Source organism: Falco punctatus (assembly GCF_963210335.1).
Source record: "Falco punctatus genome assembly, chromosome: 4".
Taxonomy (NCBI): Eukaryota; Metazoa; Chordata; class Aves; order Falconiformes; family Falconidae; genus Falco; species Falco punctatus.
The window spans coordinates 55,614,357-55,638,859 of record NC_137583.1 but is presented as its reverse complement, the minus strand read 5'-3'; the positions used below and the strand labels follow the sequence as shown (position 1 = coordinate 55,638,859).

Below are 24,503 nucleotides of genomic sequence, written 5' to 3'. Positions count from 1 at the left end.
AAAGCAGCAATCTAACTTGTTGAAAAGTGAATAGCTGATGAAGGCAGAGACAGAAAAATGAACTCCACCTCTTCCTATCAGCTCATATACCCACTTATACCAGCAGTTAATTGAATGTGGTGAATTATTTTCAGAGACCAAAAAAGCAGAGGTTAGAAAACTGTTCAGTTTTCAAGCACAAGAGAAAAAAAAAATCTATTAAAGCTGAATGGAAGGTTTGAGAAAACCTAAATATTTGATCTGCCTGTTCAAAAAACTGAAAATGTAATACATTTTAGCTCTGACAAATATTGCAGAGCAGTTCATATCTGGGGTCAATTCACAACAGTATTTATTGACAAAAAAAGCAGCCCAGTTAACTGCCTCCAGTGCCTATCTGCTGAGGTTCGTTCTCTGATCTTGCTGTGTTTTCATGGTTCACCGGTTCTTTGACAGAGATTACATTTAAAATTGCACATAAGAAAGGTATTTTTCTTAACAAAATCAGGCTGAAATTCAGTTCCCTGGCATGTATTTCCAACTCTTTGTCCTTTATTTACCTTCAGAGAGGGATGTATGATCAAAACTTGGTTATGCCAGTCTGAGGAAAGATACCAGAATTTTAAAAAACACTAATTTGAAAAATTAGTGAAATGTTGTGAATATACTTATTAGTAAATATACTTAGTGAAAATACTTAACACAGTGTGTTTTTCTAGTGCTATCAGAAACTGAATTTCAAAGCATCCAATATACTGAATGGTTAGATCTCTCCTGGGATATGTTGAAGTCAAAATCCATTCAGGAATGAAACAAAGGATGATTACCTACATTTTCTCCCTCACATTTTTGTCAATAAAAGTACAGGTTTCTCACCCAATATTCAGGATCAGCATTTATACCCGGTTTCCTTTGCCTCTGAAATTGCATCTGAAATTGTCTCTGAAATTGTTTCCCCATTTTCAGCCCAAGACAATGTTCAAGTTTCTTCGGAAGTAGGAAAGCAATCAAACAAATCTATTGCACTATTCAAGGTTTTTGTACCCTGAGATATAACAGAGAATGATATGGTTTAAAGATGGACTTGAGTATTGCTACTGTGACAAATGGACTTTATTTCTGGCCAGTCTTTATTTCTTAGTGAGGATTAGAATTCCTGCATGACGTGTTTCTTGGTGTTATACTACCTTGGGCTGCAGCAGTTAAATGCATGGAGGCAAGAAAATGCGACAAAAAAACCCGGCGGAAAGAATTTTTGACAGATGAAATTCTCCTCTCTTTTAAAAAGACTCAACATCTTTAGAAGCATGTTTGATCCCTCTGGAACTAAGAATATTTACCAACAAAAGCACTCTAATCATATCACCACTTGCTGGTATAATGATGCTTCTTGAATACGTAATGATGCTGCCTGTGTCTAACAGGTAACCAAAACTTTACACTGGGCACTTGGCTCTTAACTAAAGTGGGTGACACCAACTTTAACTGCCACAGCCTGAGTGCTCACATGTTGACATTTGATGGAATTTTTGGACTTTTAGTTTTTAGTGTGAACTCTCTTTTGGAAATAACATTAATTTCTCCTAGTAACATTCATGTCTCTAACTTTCCAGCAGTACACAGGGACAGTTCTCTCGCAGAATTGTCCTGAATGTGATTTCATAAAACATGAACTTCAGCTGAACATTTCAATTCTTTGTTAGTTGAAATCCAACTCATTAGCTGTGACTGAAGGAGGTCACAGGTTTGTATGGTTTTTTAATTCTTTGTATCTTCCATTTCTGGCGACCATTGTTCACTGGAGGGAAGAGCAGTACTTTGTCCCCACCTGTGTTAAGGCAGAGACATACTGATGTGCTGGGGTGTGTGTAACTTTTGACTGCATCCCCCTGGGTACTTGGCAGACGCCACACTTCAGTGCTCTTTACCCAGCATTTCCTCACATCACCCTCGAAAGGGTCAGCAACTCCAATAATAATAAGTGATGCTTGAGTCATTACTTACGATTTGATTTTCACATAAAGATCAAAAAATGAGGCTGACAGCTTGCTTTAACACACTGCAGAGTTGTGTATCTTAATTAGAAACACAAGACTCAACTGTCAGTTTAAAAGAAAAAAAGGGTGAGGCGGGGTGGGGGGTGGGGGGCAACACATTTTAGCTATCAGGAGTGTACTTAACAGGGCTTTTCAGGTTTGCCTTTTAGATTATATTTCCAGAGAGCTCTTTTCCTCACCCAGCAGTGCTTTCTGATGGGAGTAACCCCAAGGAGAAGTAAGGGCTTGCCCTTATGTTATTCCTCTAAATCATATCAGCTGCTTTCCACCCCACAGTGCAATTACTGTTGTTATCTCATTAGAGTTTTAATTAGAGCTCAAGTTCAGGCTAACGTAGAAAGGTTTAACACACAGTGTCAGTTCAGGGCAGTATAGTTATTGGCTCAGTTTAGAGGGGTCTCAAGGCTGCTCTAAATTAGAGGTAGATATAATGACGTGTATATAAAGAGCCAGCCTCCAACTGCACCCCCATTCTCTGTGCCTCTTTGGGGTCTTTAAATAGAAAGTGCTGTTCTGGGGAGAACAAAGCTGTTTTCGTGACTCTAAGCCACCTATGGTATCTGCCAGAGATGCTACGCAAGGATTTTCCACATCTTGTTGATTAAAGGTGTTATGGATTCACAGCCTTCTGGGCAATGATGTGAAAAGTAAATGCTCTGAGAATTGGAAACCTGCTACCTTGTGTTGTCTGTATAGGATTTGTTTGTGAGTTAAGTCTCTGTGTCCATGAGCCCATTTACTATGAGGCTCTGTGGTTTTGGGATGGCTCCCCTGCTGACACGCAGTTATATTGCGGGTATCATACCACTTGTATTTCTTGCCTTAGAACATAAATAAAAGATTTTTTTACATTTAAACATACTCCTACTATGTTTTTCTCTTTTCAGCTACGCACAATACAATTTGGTTGCTGCATCTTAACAATTAACCCAGAAATTAACTCTCCTGACTTCAGCTTAGGAAACATTCAGATGAGTAGCTGGCTTCCTATGCAACGGAGAAGCTTTTTTTAATGCTGAATCACATGAAAGGCACAGCACTGACAAGGTGAGACCACAAGACTTTTTAGCTTTGAAAAAGCTGGCAGTGGCTGCCTATTCTGGAGCACTTACACATTTCTTCATGGGTCCTGGAGTGGCATAAGGGACAGATATATTAAGTCTTGGTTCCCTAAGAGAGGGGACTCCACTGAGCCCTGTAGATTCTCTGTTTGGACATCTGCCTTCCTCCTAGTTGGCTTTTACCACAAAGGAATGGAACAAAAGAATCAGGTTTTTCAGTGTTGTCCTTTCTAATAGCACTGATCTTTTCTATCCATACCCAATATTTTCTGGGAAAAGATCACTGCGCTTTAGTTGAAGGTTTGAAATTGTTTATGAATGAGCTTCCTTCTTCCTCTGCCTACTGTTCATTGGCGCAGGAGACTGTGTTGGGTAAACAGATAAACAGCCTCTGACTGTAGGCGGCACTGAAAAGGAAACAACAGGAAAGCTGGCAAACACACAGCAATAGTAGGAGTGTAGAAGATGTAGATGACCCTACAAGCAGAGGCAATTCCCTACCATACTTACTTCATTTTTCTAATCAATGTGCATGATTGAATTGCCCTAGTTCTCAAGAACCTCAAGTGGATGATCAGATATGGTAAGGTACCTCCCGTTTTTAAACATTTTTTCTTCCCATATCTCAAAACATTGTACAAAGGGCAGGCAAACTGTGTTACAGAGGGAAGATAAAAGAATGGGCTAAGGTCAAGGAAACAGCCAAAACCAGATCACTGCACTTCTGACTTGCAGTATTAGCTACTGTGGCAACTTCAGAGAACAGCTGAAGATGTTTGACCTTGTTTGTGTCTTATTTTACATAAAAGTAGATGTGGAACATCACAGATGTCTATCAAATTATCCCTCAGTGGGAGATGGCAGTGTCCTTCCACCCACATACACGCTTACCAGAAGAACAAGAATCACTGGCCCTTGATATATGTAGTCGATATATTTTCCTGGCTCTTTTCCAAACCAGCATCTGTAAGAAATAAAACAAGTAAGAAAATCACTTATAATGGGGAATATACTTTTAGATTATAATATCAAGGACACCATAGAGAGATGTTCCCTTATTCCGTGAGTCGGTTAATCATACATGTAATCAGCAAGTGATTGAGTTTTCTGCTGCAAAGCCACCTTTTCTTTGGACACAGATCTGAGCTCCATTTTGCCCTCCCATTAGACCATTCATATTTCCACTACGTTTTTGGCTATTGCCCATGTAAATATTTCCAAGAAATGTGAGAATCTACTATAAGGAGGATGCAAAAATGCATCCTGCTGCATCTGAAAAACAGATGAAAGAAATATTTGATGTAAGGAAAAAAAATCTGTTATCTATTGCAGAGCCTGAAGACACTTAAACTCCATAAAGTAAAGGCTGTTACAGCAAATACGTCTCAAGTTGCATGGAAATGCTGTCTAAATACGGTACTGGATGAATAAGGAGTTCACCTCATTGGCTTTGAACCACGCTGGTGACCACCAAATCCAGCATACAGTACAGACATCACTTGAAGCTAGCAAATACCTGATCAAACATCACCAAAGGGAAAACAACTCAGGTTAAGTGAAACGACAGGTAAACTGAAGGGCCTCAAACTAGCAGGGAGCCCGGATGTGTCATGTGTCACTGAGTGCTGGCTTGACTTTCACTTCTGCTAATTACAAGTATTTTCTCCCTGTTGTGTTATACAATAGACTAAACCTGTGATTTCACAGAAACCCATATTGATGTTCATTTCATTCTCTTAACTGAGAGTAATAAATCAGTTATATTTATGTCAGTAAGTGAATCATAAACTGGGCTTAAGTCTGGACTCAATAATTTATACCATTACGTTTTCCTCGGTGTAGTTTTGGCCCAGGACAAACAATAGCCAACTCCAAAACTATTCCTGGGGAATAAATCTGGAGCTAGCATGAGCCAGAGGACATTCCCAGTAGTCTACAAACTGCAGCTACCTTGATTTCGAGGCCAAGAGGGTTTAATAATATGGATGTGAACTACTCCATGCTATTTGGAACCAGTCCCAGGAACGATTCCAGGCCCAGAAAATTTAATATTACAGATACAGCCACATGGTCTGGATCCTGGTTCCACCATGTGGAGACAACTTTGCGATCATAATGCCTAAAGGTTTAGTTCACTGGAGCTCCAGTTCCCTTAGGAAGTAGGTTTTGGAGTTCAAGGGTCTGAGAGTTTTCTTCCTTTTTGTTGATACCGTATAACAAGTCTACACAGCAAAAATTACGCAAAAGATAATCCTAGTGCCACTGGAGACATGGAGTCAGGTGCAGATTTGCAATTTTTCAAGCATGCAAGAATTAACACTTGTTACCTTAAAGGGGTTGCAGTCTGTAAGAAACAACTGCAGAAGTTCAAGGCAAATAAACTGAGATAAGGAAAGCTATGGTTTGGATGGAATTGTTTTGAATCATATAATGCCCCCAAAGCCTTTCTCCAAGATGTGTTGTTTGCTAAAACAGAAGGAGCTGTTTCTCCACTGCAAAATGCTCTTACTGAACTGACTGTTCAGAAATGCTGAGATATGCAGCAAGTATCTAGGATACAGTATCACACAATTGTTTGCCTTTTCTTGACTCGATTTCTACATCTTTTAAGTTCCAAATGAATGAGAGAGCTCTGAATATTTTATAAATATAAAACATGTCTGTTATTCCCTGGTGCACTGACTGCAGATTACTGTAAATAGATAATTTTGCAACTGATCTTCCAAAATCTGGTGATGATAGCAAGACTTGGAATAAGGTACTTCCTCCAGCTAAGTTATCATCCAAGAAGAATCCCCAGGGCAGCCTTAAATGCATTAAACTGATATTATTCTTTTTTGTTAGGGATATGGAAAGATATGAAGAAAAATGAATTACAAGATATGTCAAGGCAGGAAACACAACTCTCTAGAACTTGCAAAACCTACTTTCGAGAGGTTTTTGAAGGGCATTTTAGGAGAATTGTTATCTGTTGCCTGAAACTCAGAGAATCAAGAGGTATTAGAAGAGGAGTTTCTGGGAAGCTGGCTGTTCTAGCAGAGGAATCTAGCAAAGGGACTAATAAGAAGCAGACCGAGGCATGTGGCAGAACTTAGTGGGTTAGAAAAAGTCAGAAAAGAATTTGGAACAGAGCTGGTAAACCACAGAAGACGTGACAGGGCAAAGGCTGCTCATTGCTCTTTGGTATTTAAATATTGATTAACTGTAAGACCATACTGAAGAGCAAAATGCTAATATTTATTAACTGAAGCCCTGTATTAGACCAAGGTTGCATTGAGTGAAGCATCATGTGTATATACACCCTTTCACACAATTTGAGGAACCATGGTTGTGGCCAAAGGTAGACTTCTACAACACAGGCACCTATAGAGGAGCTTGATGCTCCAGATTCCTTCTGTAGTTAGTGGAGAAAAAGCAAGCAGCTTTTCTGGGATGGTGTTCATCTCATTAGGCTATGAAACACACCTGTTACATAGTAATTTAAACATTTCTAATACACCCATTAAATCAGATGAGTACCGGTGAGAGGCCAAGTATTTGCTAGTGACATTACATAAGTCTGCATTTCTCTACTGTATTTCATATTTACAGTCTAACTGTTCAAACTGGGTCCATAGCAGAAATATTGCAACGTTTCTGCCTGTCATCTTAACTCTTACTTTAAATCCAACATAAGCCATTATTTCTGCAATAAAATCAGCAATGGACTTTTTTTTTAAAACCAAAAAGAGAAACCTAAACCACTGAAAATTACTTGGTGCATCAGAATTTTAATTCCATCTGTGTGAAACAAAAGCCATTTTCTATTTTTTTTCACTTTTTTTTTTTTTTTTACCTCTGAAAAAATAAACAAATACCCCCTGAATATTGAAGAGGACAAATTAGGAAGACAGTTCTGATTATATTCAGATATGTAAACACACTTCTATTGAAAAGCACATTAATATTCTTCATAGTCCTCTGATAGTTCTTTATATAACAAAATCCACCACTGGTTTTATAGTAATTGTTAATTAGACCTTATTAATGTTATTCCCATTACCAACTGTCCATCAATAAAATTACTGCAATAATTCATAATCATTTGTGTGGGTTTTTTTATTGAGACTTAACAGCACATTTTTTCAGAGTTGTCAGATGTTGCTAAAGAACTGCTAAACCCCAGACAGGGTATTTGCCACAGTACCAATTATATTTGCCTTACTCTGCAGAACATGGTCTCTGTAAGTACAAATATGAAAAAAGTTATGAAGTTGACTGAAGCATTTTCTTAACATTCTTCCTGTTGTTATTCTGAGCTTTCAAAGTGTTATGAGCTACAAAACTTGAACACCAGTTCAACCTTCAAATAACTCAAGTTACAATTCAAATGCATACTTGGATGAAGAAGTCTGCTATTTTGTTGGGAATTTTGGCTTGTTCACTGGGATATGCAAACACTCTTGGAAGCTGCAGGAGAGCATGTCTTCTGCATGCGACCTGTTTACTAGGTCTGACCTCATGGGGGAATAGCACATGATTTTGCCAGTGCTCAAGATACACGGAGCTTTGCTGACTGGGGAGAGCAGCCTGTTTTCACAGAGTAGCTGAGGTTGGCAGGAACCTCTGGAGATTGTCTAGTCCACTCCCATGCTCAAAGCAGAGTCAGCAGAAGCAGGTTGCTCAGAGCTGTGCTCAGCTGGCTTTTGAGTAGCTCCAAAGATAAAAGACTTCACAACTTCCTTGGGCAACCTCTTCCAGTGTTCTACCACACTCACAACAAAAAGGCATTTTCTGATGTTCAGATGGAACTGTGCCACTGCCTCTTGTCCTGTCACTGGGCACCACTGAGAAGTGTCTGGCTCTGCCTTCTTCATATTCTCCTATAAGTTGTTTATAAACATTGATAAGATCCCCCTGACCCTTCTCTCCAGGCTAAACACTCCTAACCCTATCAGGTTCTCCTCATATGAGAGATGCTCCAGTATCCTGACTGCAATTATTTATCAAAGCCAGGGCTTAGTTTTTTCTCTTTTGTCTATAATTGCACATACAGAATTCAAATTAAAAGCATGGTTTCTATATCATCCTAGCACAGAGAAAGGATTTTGAAATGCCACTAAGTTTAAACTGTCCCAATGACTGATGGACTGGAGAGAAGAGATGATGAGTTAAATACACACATGTGCACATCTCACACACGTGTACCAGAGGTGCATTCCTACATGTGCTTCAGTTCAACCATTTAGCAGAATCTGCTCCTTTCCTCGACCCATGAGGCAGTGAGCAGGGGCGATCTGAGGTATCACGTGCTTTAATGCTTGAGAAAATGACTGAATATTTATGACAATTGACAGGCCCTCAACAAGTTATTAATCTCTTGTTTTGCTTTGGTTCATTTACTTTACTGAGTCTTCCCTGCCTATGACATTACTACAAATGTGAAAAGCAGATTTCATTTAATAGCCTTTGCCTTACAGCTTAATGCCCTTATTAGCTCTTCATTTACGAGTGCTCTGCCCATCTGCCTGGATGCACATGCTAAATGAAAGAAATGGCACTACTGAAGCATCCAGTCTTGATTTCTCAGAGTAAAGTACACGAACCTCAGCCCCACTGCTGACAATAAGCGAGCACAACACTGAGGCTCCAGGCCATTACTCCTCACCTTATGGTGCACAGAAGCCAAAAGGACTTTCTCAATGCACAATACCTTGGGAGCAGCTATGATATGCAGTGAAGATGTGTGCAAAGGTTTCACTCCAAGACAAACACCAGCATTAAAGACAGGAAGGTGAAAACATCCCAAGATACTACGTTTAATTGTCTGGGTCTGCCAAGAGTAACCTGGCACCTCTCTCATCAGTAAGCATGCGAGGCAAATGATGTACATGAGTTAGAGCATATGGGTTTGTCCACGACATGGGTTTAAAAGCACAAGCTCCATTTGAAAATCCACCCAAGGCAGGAAGCTTGAGCCTAGAAACTCAACAGGAACACCCTGGATATTCTGCATACCAATATAAGATAATTTTGTCTTTCTTGCCCTGCTGACTGTATTTTGTATCCTCCTTTCATTTGTTGTGCAGGATCTGGGCCAGTTACACCTTTGCTGGTGAAAGGTAGCACACATACCTAGACAAACATATCATGTCTTTTTTCATATCTGTGATACATCAAGATGAGATTCCTTCACGTTCCCTTCGCAGGTATACAATGACGGCGAAAGAAGGCACTGGCACAGACTTCTCCATCCAGACATCTTGTGTGCAGTGTGATCACAGATGTTGTGGCATGTTTCTGTCAGGGGTCCTACTTTCTATTATTACTTTTGGGAGTGATGTGCCATCTTCCAAAATTACGTGTTCAAACCTTGGTGTTGAACTCACTCACAACAGGAATGTTTAATGTGCATCATCATTATTAAAGCACATGGTTTTGCCTCTCCAGATTTCAAGGCTGAAGGTTTTTTTGGTTATTTTGTTTTGTGCTGTTTAAGCGGACTAGTTCCTTTGGCTCTAGTTCTAGTGCTGAAAGTCCTGCTTCAGCACAATGAGACAGCTGCTATGCTGCCATAGCTTGTGAAAGGTAAAAAATTCAAGGAACCTGACCATGAAGCAGACCCAGAGCGTTCTGATCCTTTACCCATCCAGAAACAAGGTCTGTGATCACAGAAATTAGGGAAATCTGGTGATATGAGGCTATCTGCCAGGCCAGACTGACTTGGACACTCAAGGAGCAGGTTCCAACTGAAGTTTTTCTGGCCATTTTGAGGCTGCAGTATGAGTTCTCCTGTACGATTACTGTAAGCAGGGATGGAATCGCACAAAACTTTTCCCTCAGTGAAGGGGTGTCTGTCTGATTGCCAGTATGTGTAATCCTGGGAGTTAGATTATCATCTTCAAAGCCAACATTTGCCCTGGTTTCAGGTGAGATAGAGTTAATTTTCTGCCTAGTAGCTGGTACAGTGGGTTTTGGATTTAGTATGAGAATAATGTTGATAACACATTGATATTTTAGTTGCTGCTGAGCTGTGCTTACTCTAAATCAAGGGCTTTTCAGTGTTCCGTGCTCTGCCAGTGAGCAGGGGCACAAGGAGATGGGAAGGAGCAGAGCCAGGAGAGCTGACCTGAAGTGGCCAGAGGGATATCCCATACCATAGAGGATCATGGCCAGTATATAAACTCAAGGGAGTTGGCCAGGGGGGAGATTGCTGCCTTGGGACTGGCTGGGTATTGGTCAGCAGGTGGTGAGCAATTGTATTGTGCATCATTTGGGATTTTTTCCCTTCCTTTTGGATTTTATTCCTCTCCCCTTTTCTCCCCTTTTCATTACAATTGTTATAGTTGTTATTGTAATTATCATATTAATATTATTACTGTTATTATTACTATTGTTATTATTATGTTTCAATTATTAAATTGTTCTTCTCTCAACTCTCAAGTTTTACCTTTTTCCCAATTTTTTCCTTCCCATCCCACTGCAGGGAGGGGAAAGTGAGTGAGTGACTGCGTGGTACTTAGTTGCCAGCTGAAGTTAAACCACAAAATTGTTAAAGCTACAGAAGACAGATTGGTCAAGGGTTCAAAAGTTTGTGTGGAGTAAAGGGGAACTCAGTAGTGCATAATGGAATTCTTCCCATGCCTAATTTATTTAAGTCTAATTCATCCAACCTACTTTGGACATCCTTCCAGATGCAATGAAATGCACCCAGCTACTGTTTTGACTAATCACCACTAATCATAAAAGACCACATATTGGTGCAAACACATACACCTACAAGGCAGACAATTTAATCAGATGTGCTATAGACAGACAAACACCATGGTCATATGAAAAACAGATTCATGGAGAAAGTATTTTTTTGAAGGCTAGGGAAGGGAGCTGTAACAGACAATAGACATTGATCCAAACACTGGTTGAAAACTACAAGCTGAGCTATATCTGATCAGTATTGAAGTTTGGGGGGAAAAGTCCCAAAGCACAGATGCCTCTTTATCTCCCATATTTTTCAATTTCATCCACTAACTGTTTCCAACTGGAAAAGCCAGAAACAGAAATACAAAATTTCCAGCCACAAGATTATTCTTGGCAGACTGTCAACTGAATTCTGCACACCCAGAAGGCTAAATCCTTAAGCACTCAAATGTAGCTTTTACCAAAGTCTTACTGAAGCAAAACTCCCATTGAAGGAGATTACCTTGACTAAATCACGTACAAAGCTATCAAATGAGAGCTTCAGGACTTGGACAAGGATTTTGGGAAAGGTATTTTCAGCAGTTGACCCAAGTAGTGTTCTGAAATCTCAGATGGTCTGAACTTGGAAGGAGGTGATTTGAACTTTCCTCTTTCCTATCAATCAGCCTCATTTCTAAATTACCAGTTCAGCCTGTAGGCATTTCTTAATTTATTTACAGAGCCACATAAACACAAATGTAAATGTCACTTACTGTTCATTTTCATAATATAGCTTGCCAATGGCCCAGGCAATGATGATTGGGCATGGAATACCTGCAGGAGCAAAAAATCAGGAGTTAATCTTGTATGCATGGATGGATGGATGGATGGATGCATGGATGATACGAAAGCAGATTCAGACTTGTGTAAGGAGAGTCTTCATTAGTTAACTGGAAGACCTTAAATACAAGCGGTCCTGTCTTGGTATCCTTGAAACACAACAATTGCTAACACCTCCTTATGTATACATAAAAAAGATCATCTCAACAAGAGAAAACACTAGAACCAGTCAGAAAAGTTACTAAAAATATTAAAAACCACACATATATACCTATATTTCTATATAAGTAATCAGAACAATTTTGGCTGACTTAAAGGCAATTTTGGTCCCTTTTCATTTTCCTGCAGCTGATATGGCAAAATCTTAGACAGTATTTGGAGGTAGGTGTTCAGTTTTTCATTTCTTAGGCTGCAAGAAGCTTTTACACTTATTGGGATCTTAGCATGAAGTACATTTTAAAACTTTTCAACAGCTTTTTTAGTTGAGTCTTCCCTATGAAATAGGATTATGAGACAGAATCTCTTGATATCTCACAATACCAGAATTCATTCACTTTTTGCCCTTTCTAAAAGATCCCGCTCCTCTTAATTTTATATATATCACTCTACTCCCTGCGCTGTGCAGTGCGCTCCATGTGTGCACATGAGTTCTCATCAACACCGTGCATTTGCTTCACAGGGCTTGCTTTCTCTGTTGTAGCCAGGAGGTGCTACAGTAGTGTTCCTTGTGGGTGCAGCTTCAGTGCAGTAGATGAGGTGTCTTTGTACACTTACTGTCCCAGCAGTGCCATATCCTCTGCCTTCCAATTCCATTGTTATACCAGGCTAATGGCCAGAGCCTTGCCCTCATGCTTGTTTTGTGTTAGCCCTTCAGAGTCTAGCTGGTTTGAAGGAGATTTGCTGGAGAAGGAAACTGGAAGTGAGGAAGGGTGAGTGGAGCTGGCCTTTTGATGCAGACCTCCAGGGGAAAACAGGAATTTTTTCACCCAGGCATTCCCCATGCAAAGACTGGATGGATGTCAAAACTGGAGGAGGAGAGTTTCCCCTCTCCAGTTCCACTTTACCTTTAATCTGTCACCTGAGGCAAAACCAAAGCACAGAACAAGCCTCTCCAGCTCCATACTTCATTCCAACCTCCGGGTTCACATCCCTCTGAAATCACTGCTATTCAAAGCTGAACGCATGCCCAAAGGCCCAGATTTAGTGACCTGCACTAGTATCTGCTTCTTTCCCACTGGAAGCAACATGACTTAAACCCTGACGTAGGAGTTAGCATGGTCTTGTATCTAACGCTGCCTTTTAACCTCTCATTTGTTGCTTCTTCTGTGGGAAATGGAGGCTTTAAAGAGATGAAGCAGCACAGAAAGAGGATCACAACACAGTAGGAATGGAACTGAATTGCTAAGTGGTCATCTTTAACCTCATCAAGAAGTATAGCATAGCTCTGATCTCCTTTTGCACCACCTCTGGTGGCTTTTGTGCCCTGCAAGTGCTTGTCTTGTCTTCCACTTTGTTCACCATCGACTCACAGGGTTTGGTGCGTTTGTTTCCCTCATGTTCTTGCTAGGCATCAACAGACAAAATGTAGCCATGTCCTTTCTCCTGGAGGAAAACATTTTATTTTTCCTTCTGGACAGGGATTTAAGAATGAGTCTGGTAAAAGACTGTGTACAGGAAAGCAAAGCAGGGCCAGAAAGCACACAAAAAGGTGACAGGAAAGGTATATTCAGTTCACACCACCCTTACATTAGTAATGGGAGACCCAGAGGGCTCTGAGAGAGGTAGGAAGGGAAAATACTAGGGACCAAATGAGTCAGGGGGTCTGTGTGAGAGAGAGAGCTGAGTGAGCCACTGATTTCCCAGTTTTGTGAGAGAATTGAAAAATGAAAAAAACTATTTGAATCAATTCCCCACATAAACATTTTATTTCTACTACAACTCCTATTTCCTCCCATTTGATTTTGAATTGAATGACATATTTTGTTTTCAAGGCTGTTTCTGCCTTCAGAACTGCAATTCAATTACTTCTGCTGAATTCTGAGAGGGAGAGGCATTTCAGAACAAAATGTCATTGTACTTTCAGAAAAGAAAATATTTGCGACTTTTTCCCACCTTTCTTCTTTCAACAAAAAGGAACTGCCAAATTCACTAGTTCTGTTTGACCTCAGTTTTTACATTCAAGTGAAGAAACTGCCCGCATGGGGCTTGTCTTGCTAAACTTCTGGCCACATTCAAAAAATGCATACGTTGGTTGGAAAGGACCTCTGAAGGTGCCCAGTCCAATCTCCTGCTCAAAGCAGAACTATCAACACTAGCCTACCTCAGGCAGGGCTTAGCCTTCCTGAATTTTCAATACCTCCAAGGTCAGAGATGCCACAGCTTCTAAGTTATCTGTTCCTGTATTGCGCTTCCTTTTGGTAAATTTTCTGTTTTCTTAATGACCAACTGGAACCTCTTAGTCTGCAATTTGTGGCCACTGTCCCTTCTTATAACATTGGCTATTGCCAAGAAGATTTTGGCTCCATCATCTTTGTAATTATCTTTCAAATAGACCCTTGGTACCTAACAGATCTCTCCTTAGCTTCCTCTTTGCCAGATTAAAACACATTTAGCTCCTTCAGCCTCACTTCACAGGTACTGTCCTCTAGATCCCTGATCATACTGACAGCTCTCCACTGGATAATACCTGTTTTTTGCACATCCCTTTTGAGTTAAGAGACCTCAAACTGACCACAATATTCCAAAGGCAGCCTTACCAAAGCTGAGTAGAAAGTATTAGAAACTTCCCTCAATCTTCTGGCCACATTCCTAGTGCAGCCCAGTGTCTTTTACCTTATTCATGAGGAGAAGGCACTGATGGCTTATAGTCAAGTCTGCATCCACTGCAAGCCCTACATCCTTTTCAGCAGGACGGCCACTCTGAAAGTTGGTTCCCAACCTGTACTGGTGGGCCAGCTTATGTTGATGCAGCTACAGGAAAGGAGCAGCTTTTGCTCTGGCCCAGGCTGACACAGAAGTGAGGTAACAGGGCATACAGTGAACTATTTTTCTGTCTCTGAGTAGCCACAAGAACAGTACAAAGATGACAAGTGACTCTTTGTTAAAGGCTTTTTTCTAGGAGCATATCACTCAGCCATCCAAAAGACAGCTGTAAAGCAGATAACTGGGCTTCTCTTCTAGTCAACTTTTCACTTAGAAGTGTCTCTTCAGACCGAGTGGCTCACAGGGCACGGACAGTGCCTTTGCTGTTTCATGCCATGCTGAGCAGCAGTGTATAAGGGGTGTGACCACAGCCTTGCTGATCAAAGTGAAAGGAATGTGGTATGAACTGCTGCATTCCCAAAATGCTGAACCTGGGAATTCTCTTTCTTTCCTTAGCACCGGGTGCCTGAGGTTCTAAATGAAGAAGATAAATCCAGCAATAACCTGTTAGCTTTATGTCATCGCCACAGTGGAGAACTAAGCCTGATCTCACGTTGTTCTGGCAAATTTAGGCTTGAATGAATGACAGATTTCACCACAGTGGGATTTTTACAAATTTATTCTTGCTTCTCTTGCCTTTATAACTGTGTAACACCATTTTAAACATACAAGTCACTTACACCATCCTATGAAGAGAAAGACCCATTTCCGCAGCTTATCTGTGGAATAAGTCATCACTATGGCGGTGTGTAAGTAGCAGCCTTCCACAAACATCCAGAAGAAGTTGGTCACCACAAAGTAATTGTAGACGGTGGTAATACATCGACACCAAGGCTGGAAAGCAAACATAAAATAATATTTTAAAATCATGGTGAGAACATTTACAAGAGTCTGTATGTTGTTATTCCCTTAAAAATCAATGATAGAATTCATTCATGGGGTGCAGACCTGTGCCTTGGAATCACAGTACCTTAGGTGCTGTCGGGAACTCACAGCTGTATCTGTGACATTCTGCTGAGGCTTGGCTTTGACCACACCGTGCAAGATCTCCCGTACCTAAGCATGCCTGGAAAGTTCATATGCCATAAGGCACACCCACACCAGCAGTCTGCAAGCAGGTTAAGAAATCGCCGTGTGGAAAGCAGACAAGAGGAGGCAGGCCATCTGACTACAGACGGTCCTTCAGAGAGGTACAGCCATAGCCTAGGATCATATCCAAAGATGATGTAAGAGCCTAAGCATATCTTAGGCAGTACAACCAACCTGCTGAGCCATTCAAAGAAAATATAAGATAGAAGGTAATGTCACACAGTCTTGCTTCATTTCCTCTGAAGGGAAGGAGCACCCTTCCTAACCTGACATTTAGCAAATATATATTTTACTTTCAAGATATGCTTTTATCAGCTACTTCATCCTTTTTATTCCTGCCATGAGTGTTTCAGTTTGTAAGTCATGTCACTACACACATCACCTCTGAATTTTGCTGTAACTTCAACAGGAATTTTTGGTCAGGCTCAATGTATCAGTAAAGACATCTTCTCCTAATAGCTGTGCAGTGAGTGCACAGCTGTGAAACACAAAATTAGTCATAGAGAGGCAGATGGTAACATCACATCAATAAATCACAAGTAACTGCTGATTGTAATTTCCACAGTGCTACACACAGAAATTGGGGAATAATTCTTTCTGACCAAAACAGGTATTCAGCATATTCCCTGAAGCATGGCATTAATTACCTCTGTTAGCTGGTACCCTTGATATCATTTTGGTCTTGGCATTCTCTAGCCTTTTAATTAACTCTACTAAAGTATTTGAAACTTTTGACCCTCAGTCACTTTTATTTCAGACTTCATATGCATGATGTATTGATGATCTCTAGGCAGTCAACACAGTAGCAGATACACTATCAAACTCAGCAAAATTCTGTGGACTAAGAATTTATTGGACAAGACTTTAGTAGTAGGACAAGTTAGTAGTAAGACTAGGTTTCCAAAGACTGTAAATCTCACATTTGATTTTTCAAAGGTAGGAGCATGAATTCAATCTTTCCCTGTGGCCTCAGTCTCATGTAAATTCTCTGATATAACATCCAGATTCTTGTTCCCCTTTCTCCCACAGCTGCAACACTTACACAGTTTTTGTCCTCTCCCCAGCTGCCCATTTTCAGAAGGATTGTAAAACATAATTATATCTGAGCCTGTTGTTCCTGTGTCAGAACTGAGTGGAATTTGCCAGTGGATTGGGTAGATACTGGGACAGATACAGACAAATACACATAGTAGTGGTGAGATCCCCCTCTGCATCATTTCCACAGGAAACCAGAATAAAATGAATTTTGAGCAATTTATTTTGGAATTATGGATTTATTATTATTGGTTAATAAAGCCAATTAGCAGAACTTATTAATTCATGTATTTTCATTTATATGACCAAGGATTCTTGATCCCCCCACACGTGTCCACCAATAGGCTCCAGATAACCAGCAATTCCCTTTCTTTCTTTATTAACATAAGCACTATAACTTCATGCAAAATATTTCCACATTGAGTCCTTGATGCTTCTGTAACTGCATTATTTAATCTTCACTGATCCGCACAGAAGAGATCCCATTTTTAGCTAGCACGAGTGATGTTGCTCCCGTTGCTTTTGGTGGTGTTATTTTGACTCTGCCTTATACCACAATAAGAACAACAGTTATCACTGAGCTTGTATAAAGCACCTTCCAAAAAGACTGCAGTGTTCTGCAGAGAAAAGATGTGTTAATGAAAACTGAGGCATGTGAGGATCTGTCCTTATATCTGCAGGTTAATATTTTCCTTAGCACTTTGTAGTCACACTTTAAGAGGCATTTGAGTGCCAGACTCTAACTGATTTTTTCCTAAATAACTGTAAAAATCTGTATTATGATTTGTAGTGTATTTATTTATATTTACTCATGAAAGTAAATCACAAAGCATAAAACTGTCAACAATAAAGCTCTTATACCACCATCTTCTGTACTCTGAAAATGTCAGAAACACAGACAAAGTAAACAATGAATTAATAGAAGCTACATCTTCTCAAAGGAGCATCTGATTGAATAATAATAATAAAGAGTTATGCACAGAGTCCTTCTTTCTCTAGGTACTAATGACTTTTCTGTTTTCCCAAAGTATGGGATTAAAGTTCAGATGTCAAACCTTACATTTGAAAAGTTAACCAAGGATAATGAGTGCCCAGCTAACATCAAAATGAGTGGATATCCAGGCTCCTGGGGTGGTTTTCAGTTTCTGCAGGACCAGTTCCTACATGAGTGGAGCCACATTGACTGACGCCAGCCATGGATCCAGCTCATAATCTGTAAACACTTTAGTCCACCTACTTTCCAAAGAGAGAGAGTACGAAGGATGGGTGTGAGCACATCCATTTGCATCCATGGTTTGGCACATATTTTCTTGATTATGGAGGTAAATGTCAGGGGACATCCCTAAAAGGAGAATACTCCACTATAAGAATATTACAAGGGAAAGAAAACAGTAAAAAAAGTGCCAAGGGACTATCAAAAAGGACTACCCAGAAAGGAAATGTAGAATATTTCCCCAAGAAAATAGAGAAAAATGCTTTTTCTTTTGGAGTGAATGCTTTCAATTCACTCTGAAATCCTCATATTACTGGGGCTGCTGGGTGACTAAACAGGGGGAGGCACTAGAGCACTTACATAGGGACTGATTCAACATCCTCACTCAGACAAGTATTTACAGTTGGGACTTACTTGAGTGAGCAAGAAATAACACGGAGCGTAAGACAAACGGGAGCATGGTGACATGCTGTATTTCTCAAGAGTGCTCAATGCCATGCAAGAAGATGCTTCTCGCCCCCTTCAGTCATCCCATTTTTTATTGTCTGGATCTGCCTGGTCCCCTGAACTGTCTCTGACTCTCGATCACCCATCAGAAAGCTGACTTTAGATAGCTAAGCCAGCAGGAAACTCCTCCTTGCTTTTTTCTTGGCTAAGTTATCCCTCCACCAGTTTAGTGAGTTCAGTCTCCAAGGTTTCGGTCCTCCCCAAGGGACCAAGAAGAGAAGGAGCTGGAATGAAGCATTTGGTTCCCTGCAGGAAAGAGCCATCCCTTTCAGGTGACAGGGAGTCACTGCTGGATGCAGCCCATATTGCAGAAATTCATCCTCAAGGCCAGCACAGCAAAGAAGAGGTTAGTAGAAAAATGGAATTTTGTAGAAAAACCCACAAAGATATCAACAAACAAAAATTGTGCTGTTTCAGGCCCTATTTCTTATTTTCTTGGGAGTCCCACTGACTATAGGCAGCAAGATGCTCACTGTCATCAGCCAAAGTAGCTGACTCAGAGCTTCAACAGACAAACCAATTATTTCTGTACCCTGTCATGGAGATGTTGCCCTCTGGAAGAATGCTTTCTCGACACAGGTGCACATCACTGCAAGATGCTCTGACAAAAACGTTCTAGAACCACCAAATTTAGTGTTTTGCACAATCCTGTGTCTGACAGTTTACAAATTTGGAAAGTATCTATGGCCAATGAAGATAGAAGCTTTGGGGCGGGATTTTTACTGTAAAAAAACCCTTGCGATATTCAATAATGAGGAAATCAATGAAAATTTAGCAAATTAAGCTCGTTTGCTTCATCTTTTTGAAATTACATGAAAGTCACTCTGAGGATGTGGACAGGTGTCCTTCGTATTATTTCTATCTGTTGAACCAATTCAGCATCCCTGACTGCTCCCAGATTACATGGCAGAAACATGCTACCTCCAAGCACTTACCTCATTGCTTTCATGTATGTTGTGATCTATCATTTGAAGCAGAAACCACATCACATTCCTCAGGATGAATGTGGTGATCAGGTTCCAGTGGATAATATTCCGCAGGCATCTGATACTCCTAAACAGGGAAATACATTCAAATCATCATATATAGTGAACATATACACATTAATGACTATATAAAATAAACAAGCTAATTCTGTTCACTTGCAAAACTTCTCCATTACCTCTCTTACACTCTGAAACAGGAGATTTGCCTGTCCAAAGGGTCAGCAATAACAGTCTATGAGGCTATCTGTAGCTTGTATTTACCAGCAAGCATATCTTGGTCTGGTCTCGTTCTCTGGCTCTCAGGGTAAATTGCACAGCCAAAACTTGGATTTTGCAGTGTAGTTACAACTACACAAATAAATGACATAAATACAAAACAGCAACAGGAGGACAGCAAAATCTGTGCTGCTTTTCCTTCCTATAGACCTTTCTTCCAGAAACCACAGCCAACTTTTGCAGAGCCATGTACAACAATTTGTCTTGATACCATGAGGAGCTCCCTTTGACAAGACTGAATTCAAGCAAGTGAAACAGGATCTCCTGGAAAGATTCAAATACTCAAATGGTCATTTCATCCTTGGTTATCATTTTTGGTCCCCTTCATCCCATCCTTAGAACAACTAGAACTGGTAAGCCCCTAAACAACCAGGCTGCACTGGAGTTTGTTGCATTGTTCACAGAAGGAGATTTGGTGACAAATATTTGCACTGGAGTTGCAAAACTGGAATAGTTTATATTTGGTTAGTCTCTTGAACAGGCTTACCTATGTGAAGTTCAAAGTTTTCCAACCCATTAATACAATAGGAGAGTATGGATTGCCTGATTTTCAGTCCTGGTCTGTACCAAGCTTTCTTAAGCAATGCAGCGCTGCATATCCTCCTTCACCAGAAAATATTTCTGTCTGGTTTTAGTCCTTCCCCAGCCTCCATTCAGATGCAATATAAAATATGAGCACAGTGTAAAATATGAGCTATAATAACTTGGGACACAGTGCCATAAAACAAAAAAGGGGACATCTTAAATGCTGCTTGCTGCTGAAAATGGCTTCAGGAGGCAGCCAGTGCACAATGCTGATGCCAGCAACCAAAGTATCACTGAAGCCAAAAAAAAAGTTACTCGTCACAGATTCAGTCATTTAAGACAAGATCATTTGTCTTCTCATTCTTTGTGAAACAGTAAAGGAAGGCAAGTGCCAAGTTACAGTTTTGCAGTTACAGGGCCTTCAATTACACGATCTTTTCAAACTGTAGAGTTACTGACATGAAATTAATTGCCTTTGAGAGCTCTAGCAACAAAACAGATCCAGCACACTTGCCACCTGAATGTATTCCTTGACAAAGAGAAGATAAACGAGTGAGGGAAAAAAAAATCCTTGCTGCATGCCTCCATTTAAATGTAGTTTAATCATCCTGTATGCTAGAACACCAGCTAAATCTGGCTGGAGGAAACCTTATTCCCACAAGATTTACAGCAGGATGTTGCAGTGGGTGCAGAGGCAAATAGGATCAAACAAATAGTTGTAGATTGTTTGGTTCAGTTCATAAAAACAGCTTTTCCCCTCAGTAGGATCCTAGTCATCAAATGCACATTCTCTTCTGTGTCTTGGAATATAAAGACAAACTCGGCATCTAGTGGCTGTATGATCTTTGCCCTCTTCACTGCTTCTTGGTTCATACTGTTTTGTCTTCTCTGCCTGTCAGTCTGAACCTAGCCATTGGCTTTTGTTTGGATTGAAGGATGCTTAGGACAGAGGTAAACTTTTAGTGCTGTCTGTTCAGGACTCAGAGCAAGAGGGTCTGGCCTCTGTTGGGAACTCCCAGGCTCTACAGATAATTATGATCAAAACTCTCCTAGTTTTCAAAAAGCCACATGTGCTGAGGGAAGATGTGTTTGTGGTGTAAAATTAAGTATAAATGTGGCCAGCAGCTGGAATTTACCAAAATGATGCCTGAAGCCTTGTCAAATAATGCTTTGGACATGAACCAGGGACAGTTGGCTCCCATGTCCCACTACCTTTAGCAAATGCCATACTTTGGGTATGAGCAGCCTGGTACCATGGCCTCATTCCATGTCTGGGACACTCTCTGTGTGGCATGGATGGTAAGTAGACGCTTTCACCTACTAAAAAGGCTTTACGTCTTTGGGGCTAACAGAGCAATGAAGAATTTGCTTTTACAGTTGCAGTCTCTCCCCCGTCACATTCCCCACCGCACTGCTGCCTTGGCACAGCAGCACAAACAGGCGAGGGGCAGGATTTGCTTTCGTGATGTCTGGGCCACTGCTCCGCTGGTGCTAATAGCAGTTAGGGTTTTAATGGCAACACCAGTATATTCAGACTGAGAAACACATGTCTGAAAGTGCCACCGAGTTTCTCAATGGCTCAGGCAGTGATGTGACCCCAGGCACAGAATGGTTTTAACCTTTCCCCTTTTTTTTCCCCTTTTATTTTAGTAGGAGTCCCACCTGGAGACTCAAAGTTTGTTTTTGTTTGTAGAGAGCCCAGAGCACACGGTTTCTGTTTGTTTCTATCTCCTAACTACTACTAGCACAGAAATCACAGTGGCAGTAATGCAATTCATAGCCAAGGGCAGGAAAAGCTTGAGAAATAACTGTGTCAGGTTCATAGCAGGGAGGTGGAAACAGCAGGGTTGATGTAGCATGTGGAGGCTGCAGGGCACAGCAGTGGAGGGCTGCAGCTAAGTCAATTGATGTAACAAGGGAAAGATTTCTTGCCAGCCACCTGAGAAAGCCGCTCTCATTTACAGGCACTGCTGGTGAATGTTATTATTGTAATTTAGTATGGATAAAGCATCTAGAGGGATACTGACTGAGATGAGGGTCCCCTCATTTCAAGCACTATTCACATGAGACTGTTCTGCTGGGCCCAGGAGCTTACCCTGTGCATAAGGTTTGCCTGTGTAGCCAGACTGGAGTCCACTGAGGTGGACAGTGAACGAAGGACATGTCCCAAACTGGGCAAAGCTAGTGGCTAATAGGACACCTGCAGTGCAGCTAATGTTTGGGGAAAGGACAAAGCCAACCTTGTTATACTCACTCATCTGAAAGCCTGAGGAAGAAACTCATAATTCCCATAGGGGTAATTTGTCCTGCACAGATCTTTTACTGGCTCTTGGTAGGTGGAAGCTAGCTTAAATTTATAAGCCTTAATTTAAATTTAAATATGCCTGTTATTCATGAAAATGACCTGTCCCTTTTTGAACACTTGTTAAACAGCCATAGCAGTCTTCTACAGCAATGAAATTCACAGTTTCCTTTCTCCTTTATTAATTATTGCCTTTGCTCTGTGGAGTGAAAAAGTGAGCAAGCCTGCTCTCCAGAAACAGCAGTAACTGCCCTCACAGGCAGCACTGAGAAGGAATTCACATCACATGGTAAATCGCAGGAGGTAGACAATGAAACACAGTGAGCTGTATTCTGAGTTAATTGAGCTTTCCTAGAGTCACAGTGATCGGCATGAGTGTATTCACTCACAACTCAGAAACTAAGAAATTTGGGGTTGTTCTTACCTCAGTAGGGAGCTCTCACAGTTTGGAGAGCGTAGCAGTGACACTAGGGAGATGTGCGCACAGACAACAGAGAGCTACTTTCTCAAGAAGGCAGTCACACAAGAGGGGAGAAATGGGAGGTGAGGGGTCTTTGTGCTGATCTGCTGCTTCAGACACAATTACAGCATTGCTAGGAAAAAACTGAGTTACAGAGCCATTTGAAGTCCCCTAGACTGAAAGATCAGATGACAGAAGGTTTCATATTCATCTTTGTGTCAGGTAACAGTGTTTATGCCATTTCTACTTGTTTTACAACCCTTGATGTGGATTGAAGGGTGCAAGTGTAGTCCAGTTTCCAAGAACAGCAGCACAAGTCACCATCCCAGAGAGCCTGAAGGCTGGTACCTCACAAGACATCAAGGGCTGAGGCTATGGGCTTCCATTAAAGAGCTTTTTCCAGTATTTGCTTCCTGCTCCGATCCTTTTCAGACAAAAAGTGTTGGTCAAGGCCTTGACTGGACTCTTCTACTAACTCTTCCCTGGTGCACGGGTCCAAGAATGGAAGGAATAAGTAAAGAGGTTGTAGTAATTTATTCAGAACAGACTTAAAACATTGATTCCACAACATAAAGGCATAAGAACTTGCAGATTTAGTCAGACCAACGAGTCAGGCTGTGACTTAGTTCCCAGTGGTGATCATTAAAAGACAGTTTGGCAAATGGTATGGGAAAAAGGGGAGGCAGGCTGTTGTTCTTTGCTCTTACCTCCTTGCTGCTGGCAGTCAGAAGTTTTAAGATATTCCTGATTCAGAAACCACATTTAATCACATTGAATCACCCTGTTGGTGGCCCCAGCTCCTCACAGGAGTCACTGAAATTCTTTTGTGGTTTATGTTCAGTGGGGTCAGGCCATGGCTTATTCTACTAACATAAAGAAATGAAGAGCTCATAAGCTGTTATTCATAGTAAAATACATTTGTCTGTCTTGGTTTCTCTTCTCTGCTTGCCTGTCCCCTCCTAAGGGCTGGATGAAGAGGCATTTCCTCACAACTGCATTCTCCTCTGTCCTTTGGGAGTTGCAGGGAGGAGGGATAGAAAGAGCCTGGAACTGGACAGCAGGTAGCTGCTAGTCCGGTGGGCTGCGGGAGCAAGCTGGGAGGTGCGGTTGGTAGTGCATCTCCAACATGTGCTTCCGAGTAGCACAGTTGATGCAGCAATTTTACTTCTGGCTGTGCCTGACAGCAGATTTCAGGCATGAAATATTCCCTGGAAATACAGCAAGTAGTGTCAGACAGGCACATGCAAGCGGTGTTTGTCACATTGAGCGAAGGAGCTGGCAGAAGGAAAACAATTTCCTTGAAAAGGAGAGAAAAGAAGGACTTACAGTTTCTGACTTGGAGGGAGAAAAGATACTGCCACTGGAAGCACCTTGGTTCTGCAAGTGAAAGGGTTTTTTGGCTCCTTATGATTTCTTAATCAGAGTGATTTGTTTGCTGTTGAGTGATCTCCAGACAACCACTCCTGACAAGGCAAGAGTTTTGTTGAAGGGATATAGAGGGGCTGTTGCACAGAAGTCCTGCTGCTGTGCCACTCCTGCTGCTGATTTGGGCAGGGGTGTCCTCATGGCAGGCAGGCAGGACCTTTTGCCAGGAG

At 41.1% G+C, this 24,503-nt stretch overlaps 1 protein-coding gene across 4 annotated transcripts in view; it reads right to left on the bottom strand.

The window, feature by feature from the left end:
- CRHR2 (corticotropin releasing hormone receptor 2) overlaps nt 1-24,503 on the bottom strand; it is a 181,796-nt gene that overhangs the window by 50,002 nt on the left and 107,291 nt on the right. For all 4 annotated transcript variants that reach the window (XM_080387707.1, XM_080387708.1, XM_080387710.1 and 1 more), the window contains 4 exons: nt 19,295-19,412; nt 15,196-15,349; nt 11,527-11,587; nt 3,989-4,061 (listed from right to left, as the gene is read on the bottom strand). In XM_080387707.1, coding sequence (XP_080243833.1) covers nt 3,989-4,061; nt 11,527-11,587; nt 15,196-15,349; nt 19,295-19,412 — 406 coding nt within the window. The remainder of the gene's footprint in view (nt 1-3,988; nt 4,062-11,526; nt 11,588-15,195; nt 15,350-19,294; nt 19,413-24,503) is intronic.